At 40.2% G+C, this 22,369-nt stretch overlaps 6 protein-coding genes across 6 annotated transcripts; 4 read left to right on the top strand and 2 right to left on the bottom strand.

Moving 5' to 3' along the window:
- Nucleotides 1–239: 239 nt before the first annotated feature.
- On the top strand, nt 240–3,580 carry LOC130693661 (arginine/serine-rich protein PNISR-like). Its single transcript, XM_057516850.2, has 10 exons — nt 240–598; nt 659–880; nt 940–1,031; nt 1,250–1,303; nt 1,481–1,897; nt 1,954–2,050; nt 2,257–2,316; nt 2,522–2,628; nt 2,694–2,898; nt 3,052–3,580. The coding sequence occupies exons 1-10, from the start codon at nt 523–525 to the stop codon at nt 3,468–3,470; spliced, it is 1,749 nt and encodes a 582-aa protein (XP_057372833.1). The 5' UTR covers nt 240–522; the 3' UTR covers nt 3,471–3,580.
- A 9-nt stretch (nt 3,581–3,589) lies between these two features.
- On the bottom strand, nt 3,590–4,709 carry LOC130693638 (dehydrodolichyl diphosphate synthase complex subunit nus1-like). Its single transcript, XM_057516827.2, has 4 exons — nt 4,241–4,709; nt 4,056–4,187; nt 3,757–3,988; nt 3,590–3,690 (listed from the first exon to the last, which is right to left on the bottom strand). The coding sequence occupies exons 1-4, from the start codon at nt 4,605–4,607 to the stop codon at nt 3,600–3,602; spliced, it is 822 nt and encodes a 273-aa protein (XP_057372810.1). The 5' UTR covers nt 4,608–4,709; the 3' UTR covers nt 3,590–3,599.
- A 412-nt stretch (nt 4,710–5,121) lies between these two features.
- LOC130693644 (akirin-2-like) lies at nt 5,122–7,075 on the top strand. Its single transcript, XM_057516833.2, has 4 exons — nt 5,122–5,575; nt 5,644–5,897; nt 6,174–6,336; nt 6,395–7,075. Exons 1-4 carry the CDS (start codon nt 5,404–5,406, stop codon nt 6,403–6,405), a joined length of 600 nt encoding a protein of 199 aa, XP_057372816.1. The 5' UTR covers nt 5,122–5,403; the 3' UTR covers nt 6,406–7,075.
- A 561-nt stretch (nt 7,076–7,636) lies between these two features.
- On the bottom strand, nt 7,637–9,867 carry LOC130693637 (uncharacterized). Its single transcript, XM_057516825.2, has 5 exons — nt 9,722–9,867; nt 9,271–9,482; nt 8,713–8,909; nt 8,070–8,186; nt 7,637–7,995 (listed from the first exon to the last, which is right to left on the bottom strand). The coding sequence occupies exons 1-5, from the start codon at nt 9,790–9,792 to the stop codon at nt 7,732–7,734; spliced, it is 861 nt and encodes a 286-aa protein (XP_057372808.1). The 5' UTR covers nt 9,793–9,867; the 3' UTR covers nt 7,637–7,731.
- Nucleotides 9,868–10,266: 399 nt separating this feature from the next.
- LOC130693639 (zinc finger C4H2 domain-containing protein-like) lies at nt 10,267–11,782 on the top strand. The gene is made up of 4 exons (XM_057516828.1): nt 10,267–10,424; nt 10,497–10,668; nt 10,816–10,994; nt 11,045–11,782. Exons 1-4 carry the CDS (start codon nt 10,351–10,353, stop codon nt 11,406–11,408), a joined length of 789 nt encoding a protein of 262 aa, XP_057372811.1. The 5' UTR covers nt 10,267–10,350; the 3' UTR covers nt 11,409–11,782.
- Nucleotides 11,783–12,515: 733 nt separating this feature from the next.
- LOC130693659 (palmitoyltransferase ZDHHC8-like) lies at nt 12,516–18,527 on the top strand. Its single transcript, XM_057516847.1, has 11 exons — nt 12,516–12,823; nt 12,901–13,022; nt 14,149–14,306; nt 14,370–14,645; nt 14,736–14,827; nt 14,949–15,120; nt 16,586–16,741; nt 16,806–17,113; nt 17,263–17,349; nt 17,430–17,662; nt 17,745–18,527. Exons 1-11 carry the CDS (start codon nt 12,735–12,737, stop codon nt 17,972–17,974), a joined length of 1,923 nt encoding a protein of 640 aa, XP_057372830.1. The 5' UTR covers nt 12,516–12,734; the 3' UTR covers nt 17,975–18,527.
- Nucleotides 18,528–22,369: the final 3,842 nt, after the last annotated feature.

Below are 22,369 nucleotides of genomic sequence, written 5' to 3'. Positions count from 1 at the left end.
ACACGGGTTTCTAGAATAAGACTACGTTGAGCATAACGATCTCGATTAGTGATAACCAAATTACTAACTTTGGGCCATGATTCTGGAATGGAGAGAAACGAATGGTAGGAGGTGAAGCGACTTACTAGAGTGTCATTTCGGTTTCCGGCTGAAGATTTGCCATTCTGCTCCGAATCTGAAACTAGAAAAATCTGGCATCGTCGGAGCGGCAGCGAAAGCAGACAACATTTTCGCCGAAAAAATTTATTTTAGGTTTTCGGATCGTTGTGATATACTGTCTGTTAACTATTTCCCGACTAAGTCAGATTGTTTACATAAAATTACCGTAATGATAGAATTTATCATTAATTGCTTTTCAGTTTCTGACATTCCATCACATGTATAACCGGTCCTTTCTCAAGTAACACATTTGATGTCAGTGATATTATTGGATTTGCAACCTAGTTGAATTCGAATTGATTTTTCAATGTCCTATTGCTAGTACGTGCTAGTGATCTACAGTTTAAAATATCAATATTAAAAATGTGGGCGCAAGGTAATCAGTGGAACCAGATACCTCTGGATGCAGCCACATATCAAAATATGAATCATGAGCTCGGTAAATAAAATCAGGGTTGGTAATATTTGCAAGAATTTTTCACTTATGCATATTCTTTAGTGGACTGGGCATCTTTGGCGCAACAGTGGATCAGGATGAAGGAAGTTCATGAAACTGTTGTTCTAAACGTTCCTGAAATGTCACAAAATAATTTCCCCAGCAATCTTAATTCATTACGGACATTATCAGGAGTGGAATTGCAACCTTCAGATTCTAGTGTAACAAGTGGGGAAGCACCTATGGATGTAGAAAAAGAAGATGAAGTAATGCCTTCTACACCTGGTAATGGAAAAGACTTTGTATAATTTTCCAAGTCCTTCTAATGTGGATAAATAATGTAGATTGGAGCTGGCCTTCTCAATCTTCAAGCCAGCAAACTCATAACTGGCCTTTACAGCAAGGAACTTATGTTCCCAGACATACATTTCCCCAAGTAATAAACATATTTATCTTGAAATAATATATCAATATATGTATCTTTCACCATTTCAGCAAGCATGATTACTTGATTGTGGGCATAGTTATTATAACAGAAATTATGTGAGTCATATTGAGTAGTTCAATGTGACTTACAGAAATTCTAGAAAACCACCATGATTACTACAGAGAAAAAGCATTACTACAGCATCAGTACTTTTCTTATTAAAGCAGGTTCCCACCATTCAGGGAGCTGCAAATCTTCCTGCAGCACTTGGTCCTCCCCAGGTGTGTATATGTCTAAGACGTGCCTGATAAATAAGACTTTCCTTAGCAGTGTGCTTAAACCAGACCTTAAACTGGTGGTACTCACAGGTTTATTGAAACTTAAGTTTCATTTGACAACATTAAAATTCGTTAATATTCAAGAATGATCTATACAACCGAGTTGTTTCTGTATTGCAGACATTCCTTTCAACGACTTCATCTTCCTTGAATTTTAATCCGCGTGTTCCTCTTCTTCCACTGCCGTCCGTAAGACCAAATAGCTCCGACGAAGACAGCCTTGGAGCTACGTCTTTTAACTCTTTGCATACGTTGGATGCATCGAAGCGCAAGAATTTACCTGCCTGGATCCGAGAAGGTTTGGAAAAAATGGAAAAGGAAAAACAAAAGAAAGAGGAACGCGAAAAATTTCTCATGGAGAGAGAATTGAAGCGCAAAAAAGAATTCGAAGCTAGAAATCAAGGGGACTCGACAACAGTTAGGAGTCGTTTCGATGATTCGGAAGAGGATGAAAATGATGCAGATGAAGCAGAAGCTTCCCCTGAACAGTCATTACCACCGGCAGTTGTATCCAGCACAGCTACTCTTGAAGAGACGGTAAGTAAGGTAAAACGTGCGAAAGTATCGATTGCAACTTATGAGTCTATTTATAGATGGTGAGGATTCGAAAATTTATGACCGAAATATTACTGGAAGTTACTACGGAAGAAATTCGCTCAGCAGCTTTGGAAGCATCCCAACAAGCAAAGGGCAAGTCTCGCATTCTTAGTTTGATTAGTTTTATATTCAAATTAGACAAGCTCCAGCGATTACTACAGTAAGAAACGCTCATGTTTACTTGCTGGAGAAATTAATCTGATTAATTTGAGTGAAAATGGTTTTCTAGCGAAAACTGTTATGTTATTAGAAGTGGTTGTTGGTAAAAGTTGTATAAGTTGGTTATATATCGGCTACAGTCAAGAATCGTCAAGCGCAGTCCCCTCTGTCTTCGAAATCATTGACCCGAAAACTTATCGGTAAGTTTCTAATTTTTCACCGATTTTCTTTTCTTTTTCTATCAACGGTCGAGTATGTGCATTTGAAAGGTCAACTGTTGTTGCGCTGTCGCTAAAAAAAAGTGACGCCATTAAAGCAGTATTGTTTTTGGCCAACTGTTGAATTGGTTGTAGTATTTTCAAAGCGATGATGTGGATTGATAGCCTAGATAATTATACTTTTAAGGTTTGGACCAATATGGCAGTGACAGTGGAAGCGATGACAGCGATCAGGAGATAACTAAGGCGCATCGGACAGGTGGATTTGAGGACTCTGGAATTCAACCTTTCCGCGTAAGCCAACTTGGGTATTGTGTTAAGCAACTTAAAATTTTATAACATAATCTTATTGTTCTTAGGGTAAGAACTACGAGAAGCAAGGTCGGATAGGGGAAAGCCGGATGGGGCGCGACGGAGAGGTCTCCCAGGTTGAAATGGCTCAATCTGCAAAGATTTCACACTCAGTTGAGTTAGAACAAAATGAGTGCAGTGGGAATGACGTAAATAAAATACTGCAAGGTGGCACAAAGGTAGACACGGACATCACTAATAAACTTTCACATGGTAAGCGAAAAAAAAACGTCCTTTCCACGTGAATCTTTTTCCGTACCTTCCCATCTCTATTTGCATAGACGATTGGAGATTGCTTCAGCCTATAGCCAGTTTATGCATTTTTAAGTGACTCGTATTGAATTTAATTGTCTGCAATCATTTTAGGTCTGAGCCACGTGGAAACGCTGAGTACGTCACAAAACTCGTCTGTGAAGAATGAAAAGGTTTCTGATTTCAAAATTTCCGTGGTTAGGGAATGTAGTAGTAGTGTGCCACATAAATCTCAGGATCGATCTAATACAAGAACAAGTCGTTCTCGTCAAAGATCGCGTACTCCCGAAAGAAGAAAACGCTCTCGTTCTAGGGACGATCAGTATTCTAGCCGACGATCAAGAGACTACTACTCGTCAAAGAGCAAACGTCGATCACGTTCTCGAGAACGAAAACGTTCTAATAGTCGCCGCAGATCTCGTGATCGTAGGCGTTCTGTAAGTCGAAGAAGATCGCGTTCTAATGATAGGAAGTCTAGTGGAAATAAAGGAAATGACAGAGCAAGTTCGAAAGATAGGAGAAATAGAATTTAAGGTTATCCAAAGAATGTGAATGTTTGGTGCGTAAGTAATAAATATACTGGAAATTCGTTGAGCAATTAAATAACCTTATGTAATAGGAAGTTAATACAATTCGAAAATGTCTGAAATAGTAACATTGGTTTATTTCCCGAAACGTTGTTGGCATGATCCATACTCAAGCATAGTTGAAACTAAATGATCAACTCGTAATCGCGTATGATTGGGTACACGCCTAAACAAAAACATTCAACTATGATTAATTTGTAAAATTTGTTTTAAAAAATTGAATTCTTTTTACATCATCTGTGTCAATCTAAGATGCCATGGAGAGTATCCTAGTGTAGTATTGGAAAGTAAACTGCCAAACTGTACCATTAGTTCTGGTTCTTTAGGATAAAATTGATTCATGGCCTGTTCAACAACACTCTGATCAATTTGTGAGTAATTCAGTTCATCCACTATTCTCTGTGCAACTTGGGTAAACAATGATTTGCCATCATAGCGATTCATTAGGAAAACATTGATGGAATCTATAAAAAAATACACATACTTGTACTGATGATAATATAAAATACATAAAAATTAATGCCTTGGTACCTGAAGTGAAGAATTCCTTTTTTACAAACCCTTTATGAACTGCAATAGATTTTGATCTTAATCCATTGGGTAAATTTGCAACAACCCCTTTCAATTTAATTTTGATTTCATCTTGGCAGCTAGCTATACAACCTAAAATTGAAGACTTTTGTAGTAAAATTTCATGGACAAAACCAAATTATTACCTTCATGATCATAAAGACTGATGCAATATACACCCATACTAACAAACCACTCAATAATAACAATCATTCTATCGATGTTTACATCTTTTTCGGTAAGTAGGCAAGCAACATGAATGGGGAGTTTGTTAAGTCGTTTCAGTTCACTTCCTATTTTTTGTAAGAGAAGACTTTCGTCTTTTATATTTGCACCTAATTTTACAGTCGTGGCAGTTAGCAAGACATGGCAGTCAGCCGGCCAATGGTAAGTCCGATCCTTAATAACTGGTTTGATACGGTCAACCAGCTCACTTAGCGCCACATGAAGATTGTGAATATATGTGATAAAAAAATGCAGGATCACATAGAAGAGCCGAAGAATGCCCATCATCGATAGAATTTAACTAAATTAACTAAAAAACAGATGACCACTTGTCACATGACAGCTATCTGCCGGGTCTGGTCTGCTGGCATCACATACAATTTACATCGACGCCACCTTTTGGCATGTAACTGGTTAAAATTAAAATAGCACAAATTTCTTAATTTGATACACGTGCATTCAGGAAATAAATCGTTTGATAGACTCATCAGTCATAAAAATGTAATTTGTTTGACTTTATTGAAATACCTGCAGTGAAATGCGAACAGCATGTAAGGCGCCAAAGAAATGCAAGGTTTCGTCCGCTATTGTTTTAGAAATTATACCTAATTACCTTTGTAATTTTTAGTTTTCAAGCTAATATTTCACCTGTATTCAGTTTAAAAGAAAAAACAACTGGGTAAATTTTAATAAAATTGTTTTACGGTTGTCGACGTGGCTTTTTTTGTTGTTTTTATGATCCCGCGGGGAATAGCTCCTTGTAATATGCAAGCTGGCAACGATGCACCCTGCTTTCCCTTAGGCGAAGGCAGGCAAGCCTAGACCAGCCAATGAACGCTAGTAGTAGAGTCTAATGGACGAAGCTGAACGAAATTTCTTGGAAGGCCTATTGGATATTTTATCACAATTCATCCGCTAGCAGTTTCACCATATTACGACGTTTTCGTGTTTCTTGTATTTTCCAGTGTAACCGTTGTGGAATCCAGATACATTGACAGCCATCCTAGAGAACTAAAGTGTAAATTCCACTAAGCATTGTCTGACCGTTTGGGAAGCTCTCAAGAAATTCTGGTACAAAGAGAAGATGGCTTGTGTTACGTTGAAACGTAGTTTGGAATTCGATCCCGTGCACAGTCCCGGTGGCCGCACTCCTAAACGGAGGAGATGTATGCCTATTTGCATGCCTCCCACTACTCCACCAACAAAGTGCCACGAACCTTCTCCGTTTGGCGAAGTTGCTTCAAAATTGACTCCAGGTAACCTACAAACTTCATCTAATGTCTCAGAAAAAATATCAGAATTTAATGGTGTTTCCTATCACTAGAGCAAATATTGGCTAATGTCCGCGAAGAAGTGAAACGTTTCCAACGTCGTAAACAACTAAACTTCAATCAGAGCCAATCCCAGCATATGAGCAGCCAACATCAAGACAGTTTGATGTGTGAGAGCCCTACAAGTCCTGCTTCCCCTGCCTCATGCCCTCGATCACCTTCTCCATTGATGGCCCTGGCTTCTTCCTCAAATCATTTTGGTCAAAGCTGCTCAACTAAAGAGAAACCTTTGTTCACATTTAAGCAGGTAATGTGTTCATCTCATTTTATGCTGACAGTTTGGTAGTGCTGGATTTCATTGAGCTTGGTATTTCCAGTACCATGTGTCTTAACAAAACTCAGTGTTCTGCTGTAGGTTTGTTGAGCCTCTTCCAGCATATGCCATACATAACATGAGTGTCATAGTAACAGGGTGTGTCATGTACGGCATTCTGTCCTCCAATTACTCAAACAAATAGTTGTGAAAGAGCATATCAAACTTGGGAAAGGGAGAATATGACTTAAATTGTTAATTTGTTAATAGGTGAGTCTCATCTGTGAGAGAATGCTGAAAGAACGCGAAACGGAAATTCGCGAAGAATATGATCGGGTATTGACGCTGAAACTTGCGGAGCAGTATGACGCGTTTGTTAAGTTTACTCAGGACCAGCTACAGAAGCGTTTCGAGGCCAATGCAGCACCGTCTTGTAAGAGATAATTCGTTTTTAAATAGTACCAGAAATTAATGTATTTATTTACTTTCAGATTTGTCATAAGATTCTACTGGCGCATAAACTAAAGCTTATTTTTTAAAAAAAGAAAATTCATTTGTTTTTTTTTCTGATGTCAATTCACCATGGTGAACTGAGTAGATTTCCTCGCTCCCTACTTTACATTTCCCCACGCGCTATGCACACGGGCATGTACGAGCGCGCGTAATATTATCATCCGCTTATTTGTGTGTGTAAAGGAAAGAGAAGGGTGAAAAAATCCGCCGTATGATCTTCAATGTGGTTTTGTCATACATTTGAAAATTGTCGTAGCCGTGTATTTCTTTGAAATGATGCTCCAAACGTTAGCAATAGGTAACACGATTAGTTAAGAATAATCTCGTATGAAACAACATGGCTGTTGTCAATTTATCGTTATGTCTGTTCTGTTCAACGAGAACTCACCCGGGGTCTCGAAGTATTTGAACGCAAGGAAACGCAGCATTCGAAGTGAAAAGTGGACGGGTGCCAACTTCAATCTCCTTTCTCTGCATTGTGAAATGGGGATTCGGTCCACAGTTTACTGTCTGTCCTGCACGGTCAATGTCTTTATTCTAATCTAAATGAATTCACTTGGCATTTTTTATTTCCCGTTTCTCCTAGTTTCTTTTTCAATTTTCAAGACCTTTTGATTGTGCGGATCGAGGAAAAATAATACACTTGGCTACCTCTTATACCAGCTGTGGTTCAGCAATTTATTCAAATTCGAATGATATCAACTAAGGCTTCGTGAAATCATCACCGTTGATATGAACGATAGATAGTTTTGCCAGTTCTGTCTGCAGAGCTGCAATGTAAAACTACCTTTAGACATTCGTTAAGATTCTTATTTGAACTTCCTTTGTAATTGTTTACTTGTTTCCAGATGCTTAAAACGTGTTGTAGGTCTGAATGTATCTACCGGTGGAACTTCTCGTCTAAATGCATTGAACTAAAAAGCGACGAACTCTGTATCACAACAGAAACTGTTTCGTATGCCCAATTTGGTTTTCAGCTATATGGAATACTATCTACCACCCTAGAAAACTGGTGATCAACATATTTTACAGTCTGGCACAGCACAATGTGTCGCAATGAGAAACAAATGAAAGTGAAGAAATGGTTTGTTATAGGGGCTGGTAATGGAAATTGTAGTTATTTACATGCTAAGTGTACATGTTTGGACGGTTTATAGACTAGCCTTCTGAATATAAACCGGTTCTTTTTACGTTGCTGGATTATTGGGATGGCATTTAGCTGTGTTAAATTTCTCATTTATTGAGGGACATGTAAAAGATTTGTCAGTGAAAAAGAAATGCTTTGTTATGCTGACTGCCATGAAGCAAATCAATATTATTTGCTTAGCGTTGTCCTTATTTTAAATTGCTCTTGAATTTGCTGACAGAGATGGTCCAGTGCTTCGCCTAGAATAGCATTATCAAGCTTGGGAATGCTGGGTGGTAACTTCGGAATAGTTTTCCGACATCCGCGATTCGAGATCATTCGGTATGTTGTGAGTTTTCCTGAGGTTTTGTATAATTCAGTTGTCGGCTGCTTGTGCTGCTTCATGTTTCGAAGATTCTGGCGTTCACGTAAGCGAGTTTTCTTCAATGACATCTACGTGTGAGTAACAAAATTTTATATTAACATGCAGATGCAAAACAAATCTTGTGTTGCCTAGTATTTGAGACCTTTTCCTCCTCAATTTCGTCGTCAACGCGTAGCTTTTGATATGTTGACACCCAGAGATCAAGTGGATCGGGGAAACAAGCTCTGCTGACATAGGATGGGCCACAGCTGACAGTTTTCTAAACAAATCAAAATAATAAATTTTTTTAGGGTTTTTAAGCCATAGCTGCTCAGAAAACTGGACTCAGAATCTCTAGTTGAGAGACTAAATGGTATTATTTCTTCGCTGAATACAGGCAGAAATCTAAGCCCAACATCCAGTTTTCCGATGGGCGATCAATGGATAAGTTTGAATCCTCTAACTACCTGGGATTGGCAAAGGCTTCTAAAAATTTTATAGTTAATTACGTAAATGTAATGTTACAAGCAGTCGACATGTAGCTACAGGCTCGTTCAAAATGTCGATGCTATTTTTGTTGTGCATGGAACGGTTGATCTTTACAAGCTCAAGTTTTGGTGATACTTCTCCTAAAAGGGTAAATGGGCGCTGTCTAACGCAGTGCTTATGGGAGCCAGGTAATACAATGTGAGGACAATTACACATTGGCACGGGTTTGGCACGAAAACGAAACCTTCGCAAACTTCGTTATGGTTTGCATGTGCAGCATCAACTGTCGGTATTGGTTTTGTGTATAATGTACGTACTTGTTTAACGAGGGTCGTGTCAGGGGTTCGCGTGCCAACACTGGCGTCGCTATCTTGCATTTCCGGCAAACTTTCTTGTTGTATAACATCTTGATCTTCCTCTTGTTGTTGTTCAAATGGTCCAAGATAGACCCGTGCATTCCATTTCGCCCTTTCTAGCTTCCGGTGCGATCCACGGCAGCAAAGAAGCGGCACACCTGCCATCAAGTCCAACAACACAAACAATAAAAGAGGCTTCATTGTCTACTATACAATAATATTGATCCAACAACGGAATGTTGCTGGCCTCCTAGCTATCCAGTTGAAACGTTAAGGTAGGGTCCGTTAACGGTGAACGTAGTTGACGCCATTAAGTCCCAGCAAGCGGGGCTACACACTGCTAACCGGTGCGTTGATTGAAAGGGTCTTTTAGCTTTGACGTCCACTGTCAGACAAACTTTCAAGTTTTTTTTACAAGGCCGCGCATCCGGTCACGCTATGGTGTACCGTTTTCCAGAAGGAACGAAGGCTACTAACATACTGTGTACGATGACAAGGGAATCGGATTTTACCGTGTACCTTCCGATCGATGCCACCACGGATCAGTTTGAATTTCCGAGTCTCGCATATCCGTCTGAGTCGACGTTGTGAGGAAGACAGCAGAAGAATCGGATTCTGTCGTGTCGCTGTTAGCTTGTGTTCTGCAATTGCCGACGATGGTCGATGATCGTCCAACATTCCGCCTGGAAAATAACAGACGACCTTTCTTCGTCCTGTTTACTCCCGTTGAACTGATGAGTACCCCCGGTATGCGTGTATCCAGGCATGTTGTCCATAGAGAGAAACAAATGTGGGCAAAGTGGTTAATCGCGTAATAAGTGGCGCGGAACTAACTTCTTAATGTTAATGCATTACGTGTGGTTGGAAATTCTGAATTGCCGGCTACACCCGCAAAACAGATCACTTCTAGAGATTATCTTACTTAAACTGAGATGGCTTGTATGCTTGATGGATACTGAGTAACCATTACCTGGTAAAGAACATGTAACGATGCGTTCCAGAGACGTCCAAGGTGCGATTAAGTTGATGAGTAGACGCCATTCCTGATACGGATATATTTTGATATTTTCAAAGCTTCTGAAACCGAATTTTCGTGTCACCACGGCCCCGACGTCGGCTACAACCTGCAAAGGCCAGTGTGACTGTAAGGGACGATGATTATTATTTCACTGTCGGCTGGGAATAACAAACATGGGATTTACGACTGCGAGCCTAGGTCAGGCGCAGTAGAAGGTGTACAGAAGACATTGCATAGCAAAAAAAAAAATCCTGTTATCTCCATGAAGATCATATTACCAGACCGTGAAAAAGAAATTAACACGTTTCAGGTGCAAATGTAGATGGCTAATTTGGTCATCAAGAAAAGTGTTAGAGTATGCTTTATATTGTAATGAGCTTGTTTTAAAAACTCTAACAGTATTTACTTTGTTGAAATGCAATTCATGATTCTGTAATCTTTCTTGTTAGGTCATTGTTGTTTTTAAGCGATTCTGTTGGTTTCCTGGTGAAACCCTCTTCCCACCAGTAGAGGGATTTCAGTGTTAAAAATGCTCGTAAGATGCTGCTCACGTTCCAGACGTCAAATCAATTGTTTTCCAAATGGCTGCCTTCATGTCAAGTGAAGGAAAAGAACGGATTATATTCGCGCAATTAGAAGCACTTAAGGAAATAAGGTTTGCAAATATTCCTCCTTCTTCAGTCTGTCAGATTTTGTTATTTTTAAATGTATTAACATGCGAATATAGACAGAAGACGCTGAGCTTGGAGCGCCTGAAGCAGCGCTTGTTGCAAGAAGTAAGGGCGGCCGAAAATGAAGAAAAAAATTTAGGAGAATTCCGCCAAGAAATGGAGCTTTTGCTTCAGGAGAAAATGGCCCATGTTGAAGAACTGAGACAGATTCATGCAGATATCAATGCTGTAACTTAATATATTTTTTCATACTTATGAATAATTTTTTCTTTTCGGATTTCTTGTTGCAGTTAAACTGAAACTTGTCTGCAACAAATTTTTTACTTATTAAAATCATTGAAATTCATTTTTTGTATTCTCATGTTACCTTAATAGATGGAATCAGTCATCAAGCAGGCTGAAGATGCCCGTAATAAAGCTGTGGAGGTGGCTCGTCATCTCTACAATGAGTACCGTCCAATGAAAGCTGAAGTTGACAGGACTCGTCGTGAGTGCCTGGGATTGGACACACTTCCAGATTTGCAAGAGGAAGATGGAAATCACATCCCTCCAGGGTATAACCTCCAATAAACTTTTGAAACCTTTTCTTAAAACCTTTTTTTAGGTTCTTTGAAAAACCAAAACTTGAGTGGATGCCAGAGAGAGAAGATTCAACACCATCTTCTTTAGCCAGTTTGACTATGGCTACTGCAGGAGTAGGGTCAGGAGGACATCAAAGTGGTGGCAGTGGTTTCCTGCCACCTCCTCCTCCACAAACTCCGCTCATTATGGGCAATAGCAATAGAGGAGAAGCAAGAAGCCTTGCTCCTCCACCTGCCGGACCTTCACCAGCCTTTCGCCAACAGCCACCACCAATGAAGTCGTGCATGTCTTGCCATCAACAAATCCACCGAAACGCTCCTATTTGTCCACTTTGCAAGGCAAAGTCGCGCTCGCGTAATCCTAAAAAGCCAAAGAAGAAAGACTGAAGCATAGTTAATTATAAGGACCGAAAATCGTGTCGATAAGCTTTCACGGACTCTTTTTATTGCTGTCGACATGCTCACTTCCTCGAAGATGTTGATTCTTCGTCCCCTTTTCTTTTCTCCTGCTCTCGTGAATCTCGTATTGTTCGACGTTGTGCCAAGCTGATCTTTCATTTGGGTCAGTTAATCGTCCCTGCGTCTTCTGTAACTTTTCAAGCAAACAAACCACTGTCGATTTAGATCCAAGTTCGTAATGATATTCTTTTACAGGTTGTAAACAGATTCATTTTCCTTGACTGTGATGCATTCCAACGGCAACAGTATTCAATAGTCTAGATTTATCCGAGTTTCAGAACTAATACAGACTTCACCAACATGGCATTTCGCCCTAAAATTCTTTTGTCCGAACTATGTTTCTGTATGGTGTGAGAATGGCGATCCGTAGATTGACCGTTTTTGTTTACATACGCCAGCGTTTTGTTTAAGGAGACAATGGGATTAAAGAGTTGAAGACACCGTTTGACACTGTAAGCAGACAATAGAACCAGTATGCTATATAATAGTACACATTTTCTTATGGTTCTCACATAACAGAAGAGCAGTATTTGTGACTTAAGAATATCTTTTGTGCCCTCAGACTGATACAAGACAACCCTGATTCTATCCTTGTAGCACCGCGCTATTCACTGTCCAATGTTCGTTACACTTCTTCTAAATGTTGTCGTAGTAGTGAGACTCGCGGATAAATTTCACCCCTCGGTTCATTATTTAATATCAATTGGTCGTTTTTAAACCAGTAGAGTACAGACCGAACACGTGCTAGCTGTGTGTTTCAAGCTGTATTCCGAATTAAAAACAAACAAGAGTAGTTAACATGAACCTAAAAGGAATAAAGTTTTCCCTAATATAATAGTTCACTTTGACGACAAACATTTACAATATGAATTTTTTGTCAGATCCAACTACCGATTTTGCAGATCCTTAAAGCTTAAATCCCTTCCACCCTCCCTCCCTTCTCGCCCCACCCACTCACAAAAAAAAGAACCATTATCGCAGACGTCATCTAGCGGCTTGCGTGTACCCTAATCATAACAAACGCGAGCTGAGACTTGCAGCGAGTAGTGACGGCTGTATCGCTGAGAAGTAAGATCTAAAGCTTTAAAGTAAAATCGTTTATGCCGTTTACGTCCCGTGAAAAACGTTGTGAAGTCCGAAATGCTCGTAACTAAAAGTTTGGGGAACTCTGGCTACATGTTGGTTAGGTTTTACCAGACGTTGAATGTTTTTACCGGTCGAATCTATTGAATGGGAAGGGTTTGATCAGCAAATATGGTTCGATGTAAGGGCACCAAGGTGCTTCCAGCATTCTTCGCCTGGGCAATCTTATTAATTACGACAGCTCTTTTCTTTTATTTTCCGTAAGTACCATATTCCTCAACTGTTAATTCGTGTTATGTTGGCAACGGTTTCATTGCTTGCTCTCTTCACTTCACAGATGTATGTGGTTTTACGAGAAAGTCTCGATACTCATTCCACTATGCGAAGCTGTGGTGACTCTCTTTGTAATAGCCAACTTCAGTCTGGCAACATTTATGGATGCAGGAGTAATTCCTAAAGGTAAGAAAAAACAGTTTGTTGTGTAGTTTAGTCTTAAGTAAAACTGTAACATTAGCAGATGTTCCGTACCACAGCACTGTACCAACAAGTGCACATTGTGAACTGAGGACTAGCTAAATTGATTTTAACATAGACTTTATTCTCTCATTGCATATCATTTAGCCTTACCTTTGTACATTTTCACGGTCATGCTTTGTACTGAAAGCAACAAATTTGGTGTGGTAGATGTTAAGCACCATTGCATTGGTTGATTTATGTTATTAGGGAAAAAATCAGCTGAATGTAAATCACAAAAAGTAGGTCCCTTGTTGGTATGCTAATGGTTGAAAAGGCGTGATGCAAACGTTTCCTCAAAATACGAGTGGGCGTTCCTAGATTCAGGAAGATGTGCTAATTCTGTTTTCAGGGCGAATGTTGAAATGAGCATGACATACGTAAAGCATGCCCCACAAAGTTTTCCCTGCGTTTACGTCGGGTCATTGCCACAATTAAGATAGACGGTATGGTAAAGGAACGCAAGTACTAACTGTTGACCGATCTTCTTAGTTTGACACAAACAATGCGATGGTGAGATTTACTGAAAAATTTACCCACGACCTGTACAGTGATTTATTTATTGTTCGTAAATGGCTTTAAACGTTTGCTCTCAGATAGGGAATATAAAACAAGTAAAGGCTCTTTCAAAGTCATTAGAAAGCATTCATCAATATCAACAATATAGGAAAGGAGATCGTGCTGGATAAAACAAAACGGGATATTATTGTTTTTCACTTTCCGCATCATCGAAAGTAGTTGCCCATCCATCAGATTAGGTAGCGTGAAAAGGTTTAGACAAAAAATCTATCGTGCGGCGAGGAACAAGTTTAGAGAGTCGTGAGTGAGGTGGATTCGCTACCATTGAGACTAGGAATGGATACTGGTAGTTTCGCATGTAGAAAATCACCAGGATTCTCGGCATACCACGGGACATACGTAGCACGCTGCATCTGACCAATTATTGGGTTGGGTTATCTGTGCTCTAGATATGCGTGAGGCAACAGCCCTTAGAAGTTCAATACGAAATACAGTTTGGTTGAATGTTGCCTAATCTCTTAGATTTTTTGTATTTATTTATTGAAAATACTAGCATCTCCACATGAGGATAAAGATGACGATTCACGCGCTCCGCTCTACAAGAACGTGGACATTAATGGAGTGACAGTGCGGATGAAGTGGTGCGTCACTTGCCAGTTTTATCGGCCGCCCCGGTGCTCTCACTGCTCCGTTTGTAATAAGTGTGTTGAGGTAAGAAAGTCGATATACAATCTTTACGGAAAGAATATTATTAATAGATCGAACTTATTCTAGACATTTGATCATCACTGCCCGTGGGTCAACAATTGCATCGGTCGTCGCAATTACCGCTACTTTTTCCTATTCCTCATTTCATTGTCGTTGCACATGGCAGCCGTCTTTAGCTTCTCGACTTACTACTTGATACAGCACAAGGACAGTCTCACCCAGGTACCCACTGTCGTCTCACTTTGCCTCGTTACACTCGTGGGCATCCTCTCCGTGCCCGTTTTTGGGCTCGCCGGTTTCCACGTGGTCCTCGTTGCCAGAGGAAGGACGACCAATGAACAGGTTTATCTTTTATTGATTTCTTTGCTATTCGGCTCGTGTAACATCGATCTCAAGTTGCCAATTTTTCTAAACCCCCCATTGTGTCTCCAGGTGACGGGCAAGTTCCGAGGCGGCTTCAATCCCTTCTCGAGAGGATGTGGCGCCAACTGCTGCTACGCGCTGTGTGGTCCGCAGTTCGCCAGGTATTTGTGTTAATCATAACAAGCGAACGAAAACCTAGAACGTTTGTGTATGTTGTTTTTGGCTCGCACTTTCACACGCGTTTTTTTCTTTCTTTTATGTGTTTTGACTAACGCCTCATAGTTTGGCTCAACCGACGCGCTACGTGGGTCGAAAGCCACACCGCTACACGTTCAGCTCGGCTACTAACAACATCCACAATGTCGACGTATCCCCCGATCAAGTTAAGGTGTATCTCAACTCTGGAGGACACGCCAAGGGCAACGGAACAGGACCTGGAGTTACCTACAACAAAGTATATTGACATTTTTGAAACCTATTACTTATTTATCTTTTTAAATATTTCTGTCCTTATTGAGCGGTTTTTTCGACAACCCGGATATTCTTACCGAGAAAATATCTCTCAGATGTCATGTATTCTTGTAATTCCCTTGACATTCTTACGCCGACATTGGTAACTCATCGGACGAGTTTTTATTAAAAGTCCTCCTTCGATTGAGAGATTGAAGTCCTTGTTCAACGTAAATGCTTTAATGATATTGCTAACGCGCGATTTCTTTTTCGCACCCCAAGTTCCTGATTTATATTCGCGTTTGGTTATTTTGTTCCTTGTCTGCGGATAACGTTGGGTAGCGTAGTAGTTTGAGTAGATAGTCCTTTTTGGGTCGTCCGAGTTTCGTTATTCTGGTTGCAAGCATCGGATCGATTCGTTGACTTGGGCGATCAATTGCCTGCATGGGGAAAGGAGATTACGTTCTCGAACGACCTCCCTTGCAAACGTCTGTATTGACTGGCTACATAATCTTTACCCTCCGTATCAGCAACAGAATAAAAACCATGTGACGTCTATAATAATTCATGGTGTGCGAGTTTAAATACTAGAGTTTCCAGATGCACCGTTTAGCGTTCATGCTCCTTTGTTTTGTTTTTTGGGGTTCTTCTTTCACCGTTTTTCGGCTGCCGTTTGTTCCTTTGCGACTCACTCGTTTGGAAATGCAGAAGAAAATAAAGGAAAAATCAGTCTCGCATGACGTTGACCGTCGAGGGTCTACTGACTGTACCCGCCCGTCTAGTCCCGTCAAACAGCATTATTTCCTGGAGCGCTTCATCCCTTTCTGCTCCCGTGCAACCGTTTTCACAACCCTTAGTACAGCTACGTTATCCTATGTGTATGTAGACATTGAAAAGCCGTTTCAAGAATCGGAGTATTGTGGACGTACACCTTCTACTTGAATAATAATAAATGTAAAGAGCAAAGGGAGGTTCGAGTCAACTTCAGAGGCTTCGCCAAGCCGACCGAGTTTGCTCAAAGATGGAAATAAACCAACCGTGTATGGCATCTTTCGTGGAAAGAGCGGAAAGCGAGAAAAGAGGAATGAAAAATCAAGTGAGCTTGAAGAATCGATAGCTGAATCCGCACTTAAAACTCCTGTCCTTTGGCCGATGATAGTAAAGAAAAAACAGGCTTTAAAAAAATCACCAGCCTTCCTAAAAGGTCCGTGATTAGAATGTGGCATTAGAGAAGAAATTTTGTAATAATAGGCACCCTGTGCCTTCACTGATTGAAGCCGATCGATCGATACTTCATAATGAATGCTTTCGTGTCTATTTGCAAGCCGTTTCCTCATCTTGTCGTGCTCCGCATTCCAGATGCTAAAGACTAACGATGACATTGCGTTATTTGCCTTGTTTGTTTGCTTTGTTTGTTTTGTTTGTATGTTTGCTTTTTTTCACACACTGTATTTGTCGCCCCCGCGTAGTTGCAGTTGTCACCCTCAAGACCGGCTGCCATCAGCATGCTGGAAACGAGAAACGGGATTGCTGACGAGATGGATGATGAAATGGAGTTGACTGAATTCTACGCTGGCGCTGGCAGCCAATCAGTGGATTGCGAAGCTTCACCTCCAGCTCTCCAGGTAAAATATTGATTCTTTAGAATTCAAACAATCTTAACCATCACCGGCTCCGGTCTTGTTTCAGAGAGGAGGCTCCAAATCGAATTTCTTTATTGTACCGGCCAACTCGAGCTACGGAATGCGACCCGGGGGAGATTTGCAGTCCGACATGACGGACAATTCTTCTCCACGCCGGATGACCACAGTGCAAACTCTCCGTGGGCCCAACGTTCGCGGATCGCCCCACCCTTTTAGAGCCAATCGAGGAGGGGACGGCCAGAGATCGAGATCTCACACACCCGATGATCTGTTGAACGCCGATGCGGCCGTAATGGGGACAAATTTTGCCCGCCCTCAATCGATTCACGACGTTCAACATACTTCCAATGCTGGGTAGGTGCTTACCTTTCTTTCTCGTATGAGTTGCTATGCAGAGATATTTGATTATGTCTGACTTCGTTACATCTCGAATATCTGCGAAGCCTTACATTCGCTTTGACTATCCAATAAATTGTCTTTTCTTGTTTTTTGATCAATTGCAGGGCAAACTTGCAACAGCGCTTGCGCGCCATTGGCGGCGTCCCTACTCCGTTCGCTGTCCCGCCTCGCGGCGTCTACGCCGATTACAGGTGGGCTAAAACAACATTACTTCCATCTATGCCGTTAAGCTCATCATTGAACCCTATCTTTTGAATTATTTCTCGTTTAGCCGACAGAGGTCTGTTACGGCAGCAGGCTACGCCCCGGAACATGGAAATAATGACTACCGGGTCGATCCGGGTATCGGTGGTGGATCGCCAACCTATGACTACAGCTCCTCCGGCTACAACTCACGGCTTCAACAGCCAGCAGCTCAAAGACGAGTCAATTCGGAGGGCGAGTTGTTGTCGTCTTATCACCGAGGAGATGACGGCGTCATGAACTATTCGATGCCTATGACAGGTTCGATCGATACTGGCACAGTTATGGTTAACCATTTCAGAGTTGCGAAAGAAGCTGACGTGTATTTTCCTTTTCGGTAAAGATCGTCGCTCACCAGACACGTACCACGAGGCGTTGTACTCTTCGCCGGCCCGACCAGGGGTCTATTCCCCGACAGCACACGTCAACAATCGGCCGATGCCTATGAGCACAGCGTATCGGATGATGGAAAACGGCCAGCAAGATATGGTGGGCCCGCCATCGGCTAAGCAGTCTCGTAGCCAGGCTCCGACATCCAGTGTCTACGAAGTGAACTATGAGATATCAGTGTAATGCGAGAAAATGTGGTTACCACTCGATCCTATCGATCCCACCAGTGTGTGTGAATGAAACTAGATTCTTCGTCGCCTCAGCCAAAAAAGAACTCGGAAAGAAAAAAAAATCGCTCACGGACAAAAAAAAAAACAAGCAAATGAACTAGAGATATAAATATGGAAGGAAAGAAAAAGGACAATACAAACCGTTGGTCTCTCATCTCAAACTTGCCATCGCCTTTCCTCAAGAGCAGACCAGACGAAAGCAAGTTAAAACAGGAAGCTCCGCCATTAAAAAACAATTGTAAAGACATTTCTCTGTTTGGTTTTAGTTTCTTTCTCTTGGTCTGTTGTATCTCTGGTCTTTGTCAAAACAATTTGAAAGTGGGCGAATGTATGAATGTGGGTGTATTTTGAGCGTAGAGGGGAAATCTTTTCCAGTGTGATTGCCAGAACTGTTTCTTGTTTATATGATTAGAGCGCTAATATGCCGTGTCAGATGAGACTATTGAAAAAAAAATCGCTACACTGGTGGGTTGAGACTAGTCCACTCATCGGGTGTATTATCACGATTTATGTTTCTAATTATTTTCTTGCCCATGGGACATGACATGACATGTTTTTGTTTGCTTCTTCATTTTCTATTTCAATTTGTGTAAGAAATTCGAAAGCATTAACTGTTTAGGTTGCCATCCTGATGACCCCCCCCTCTTTTGTATATTATGATATTCTTTTTGCCACTTTTTCTGATCGTCCTCGTTTTTGCTTTTTATAATTTGTGGTGTCCCTCCGTCCTTCAGTAAGTGATCGTTCGTCTAATGATGGTTCAATTGTGGACGAATGCGCGTAATTGAAGGACAAGAGAAATCGACCGTGACCTTTGAATACAAAGTACAGGCTACGTGTAATTCTTGTTGCCATACTCATTTATGTGTTTGATTACGCTAATTTGTTTTGTTTCCGTACTATTGTTTGACACGTTGTTTTGCTACTGTGTTTTTTTGTAATTCAAAATCCATAGCTTGGTGAAGGTTGATGCCAGTCCAAGAGCAATGCCTCTTAGCATAGTATGTAAAAATCAATTAAGATTTTTATCAATTATCCCAGCGCTATCAAATTTCTTGGAATCGCGTCGAATGGATGAGGAGGATTCATGTGATAGTCACGTTAGATATTTTTAAGCTACATGCCTGGCCAGGAGGACATTACTGAGCAGGAAAGGAAGGATTACTCGACTTGTCTCGAGTGCACCAGCTATCTTTATCTGTAGTATACTGAGCTTCGTATCGAAAGACTATGTGTGTGGTCAGTTGTAGTTGCAACTTAGATTGTCTGCAATTCCACCCACGCACACATACACATAAAAAGAAATTAAGAACGAACTAGTTTAAGGTGCCACACATCTGACTACCAGATACGTGTCCATCTCACTACCGGCCAGTTTGGTTACTGGCAAGGAACGGAAAATACCACGAAAGGGGACACTTTGTGCTACGCGGCCGTACTCAAGCGCTCAACAAATATAGTGATACAGTATCATTTATACCATGAAGCGTACCAGAACACGTTAAATAGCACCTAACTATTAAGAAGATCTCAATTTACCAGAGCACACTGACGGACCATATGTACCGGAGCGTACTGGTGTTTAGCAACGCCATCTCTGGAGGTTAATATGCCTAACTCAAGTGGTTTTGCAAGCGTTACTACTATCGGAGCGTACTGGCGCTTGGCAACGAACAGCCGTAACGCCATCTATGAAGCATAAAATGCGTAGCTCAAGCTCTTACAAGAAAAATTTTTAAGCCCGACTAAATAATAAGCCCAACTTTTCTTTTTTTTTGAACGAATATTTGGTGTACTCAAAAACGGCTAACTGGACAAGAATACGAGTGGCTTTTTCTGAATCAGCGTTAGATTTTCATTATACTGTGGGATTTTCATCGAATTCCAAGAGATGTCATTTTTGGCCGATTTTGACAAAAGTGGGAAGGCTATAGCCTTCTCACTTTTTCATTTTTGGCCAAAATTTTAATTTCACTTAAAATACATGATTTCGATTCAAAATTGAATAGAAATCATGAAAATCAAGTTTATTTTTGCATTGGCTATATGGTTTTCGAAATATACGTAAAAAACAGAGGGTGCGCTAACAAGTAACAGCATTTTTTTTCATTTATTTAAAAAACGGGTGGCTTAGCGACAATACCAATCACAAAATCGAAATCACCGTTAAATTTTGATTATACGGTACGAGTTTCATCCAATTCTGTGAGATTTCGTTTTTGGCCGATTTTGACAAAAGTGAGAAGGCTATAGCCTTCTCACTTTTTCATTTTTGGCTAAATTTTAAATTTCGCTTAAAATACATGATTTCGATTCAGAATTGAATGCTGATCACGGAAATCAAATTTATTTTCCAATGGGCCTTATGGTTTTTTGATTAAACGTAAAAAACGAAAAAATAAAAAAAGTCGGGCTTCTTTAAGCCCGACTTTTTTCATATAGTCGGGCTTAAAAATTTTTCCTCCAAAAATTGGCACTCACCGGAACTGGTTGAATATCAAGGATATATTTGAATGCTGATTCCGAGAAAATTACTATTTTTTCATTAAGTCAACCATTTGGGAAATACGCCGGCTATTTCTGCTGCATAGCGCTATAGCGTACTGGCGCGCTAGCATTCTGTCAAATATTGGAACTACAGATTCAAACCGAAAACAAACCAGTTTTGTTTCGGTTTGTTTCACCGTTCAATTTTCAATGGGAATAAATCAGATTTCTCAGATTTTTAATCATGTTTTGCGTCAGGTGATTAGTTCTTACATTATATTCAAAAATGAAACTTTCTCGAATAAGTCGATTGTACTCATTTGCTGTCGTAACAAAACTACAAGCCTCACGTCAAAACAGACCAGATTTTGTCAATCCTCGTTCAATTTTGAATGAGAATCACTGGTTTTTAGCAGATGGTCGGATTTGGTCAAAAACCGCAAAAGTGGGAAGGCTATACCCTTTGCTGTTTTTCAAAAAACACGAGATTTGGACGTGTTTCAGAATTCGATAAAAACTAAGCGATTTTGATTAAATTTGTCCTGTGGTCTTGAATTTCGGGTCATATTTGGGGCTACGTGTTTGGTTTTAGCATTATTTAAAAACAAAATAAGCTTTGACGAAGTTTATTTTCCTTAATTGCTTCCGAGAGCAAAAACGGCAAAGCACACATCAAAATAAACTTGATATTCGTAATCTGCATTCAATTTTGGATGGGAATAAAGTGTTTTCAGTATATGCTCGGATTTGGCCAAAAATCGTAAAAGTGGGAAGGCTATAGCCTTTGCTATTTTTCAAAAAACATGAATTTTGGACATGTCTCAGAATTCGATAAAATTTACTGATTTTAATGCAATTTCAATGCTGATTTCAAATTTCAGGTCAGATTTGCTGTCAACGAATTGGTTTTAGTGTTATTTAAAAAAATAATATAGAAGCTACCATGTCAGATGTATGGCTTTTTTCTTTGGTATTTGATCGGATTATTAATTCCATTAATGAATCCCAACTTGCCATAGTAGGTCATTTCCTATTGACATTTTATTGCTACTTTATCGGGATTGTGCAACTAGGGCAGTTTGGAAAAAAAATAACAAGGAAGAAAGTACGTAAACGAGGAAGATTTTGTTTCATGCCCTTTTTAAAAAAGAGCCTGGCTTTGGCGGAAAAACCGAAAAATAAATCCCTCTTTCCCATCTACATAAACTTTGAAATATCTACAAAAGCCATTAATCGCCATCCGTAGTCACACCATTAAATTACATTTAAGTCACCATTACATTAGAAACCGAACTTAAAAAGTCAGGCTTATTTCGCTGGTCTTATTTCGTCGGGCTTATTTTTTGAACCCGATTCTTTTTGCCAACAAAAGCGGGCGTTAAATTTTCATTAGGCATTCAATGAAACTTACCCTGCAACAACCAAAATTTAACGCTGATACGAATAAAATATTATCTTTCCGATCAATTAAACGGTTTTTCAATAAAACGGAATCAAAATGGCTTCATAGAAATCACTTAAAATTTGAATAAGTTGTAAACCATATACTCAAAATGCAGACGAATTTAATCTCTTCGTTTAATTTTGAATAAACGCCATGTGTCTTATAACTCAGAATTATAACTCATTAACTCTTAATCCCAAGTGGATGGTGTCTTCATCAGTTGAAGGTGGATTGTCACTATACATGGCGATGCAAGATCTCTATCAAATCATTGACATAAACGGTAAATCAAAAGACAGAAGTTCAATTAATAAAGTCGATAACTTTCGTCGATAAAAAAAAGCAAATGGTTGGCAGCGGGCATGGCTATATTCGTCCGTTGGACTCTTCTTGCATCAGCAACTCCCTCCGCTATGT

This window comes from Daphnia carinata, chromosome 3, assembly GCF_022539665.2.
Source record: "Daphnia carinata strain CSIRO-1 chromosome 3, CSIRO_AGI_Dcar_HiC_V3, whole genome shotgun sequence".
NCBI classification, from domain to species: Eukaryota; Metazoa; Arthropoda; class Branchiopoda; order Diplostraca; family Daphniidae; genus Daphnia; species Daphnia carinata.
This window is presented reverse-complemented; position numbering and strand designations above follow the sequence as displayed.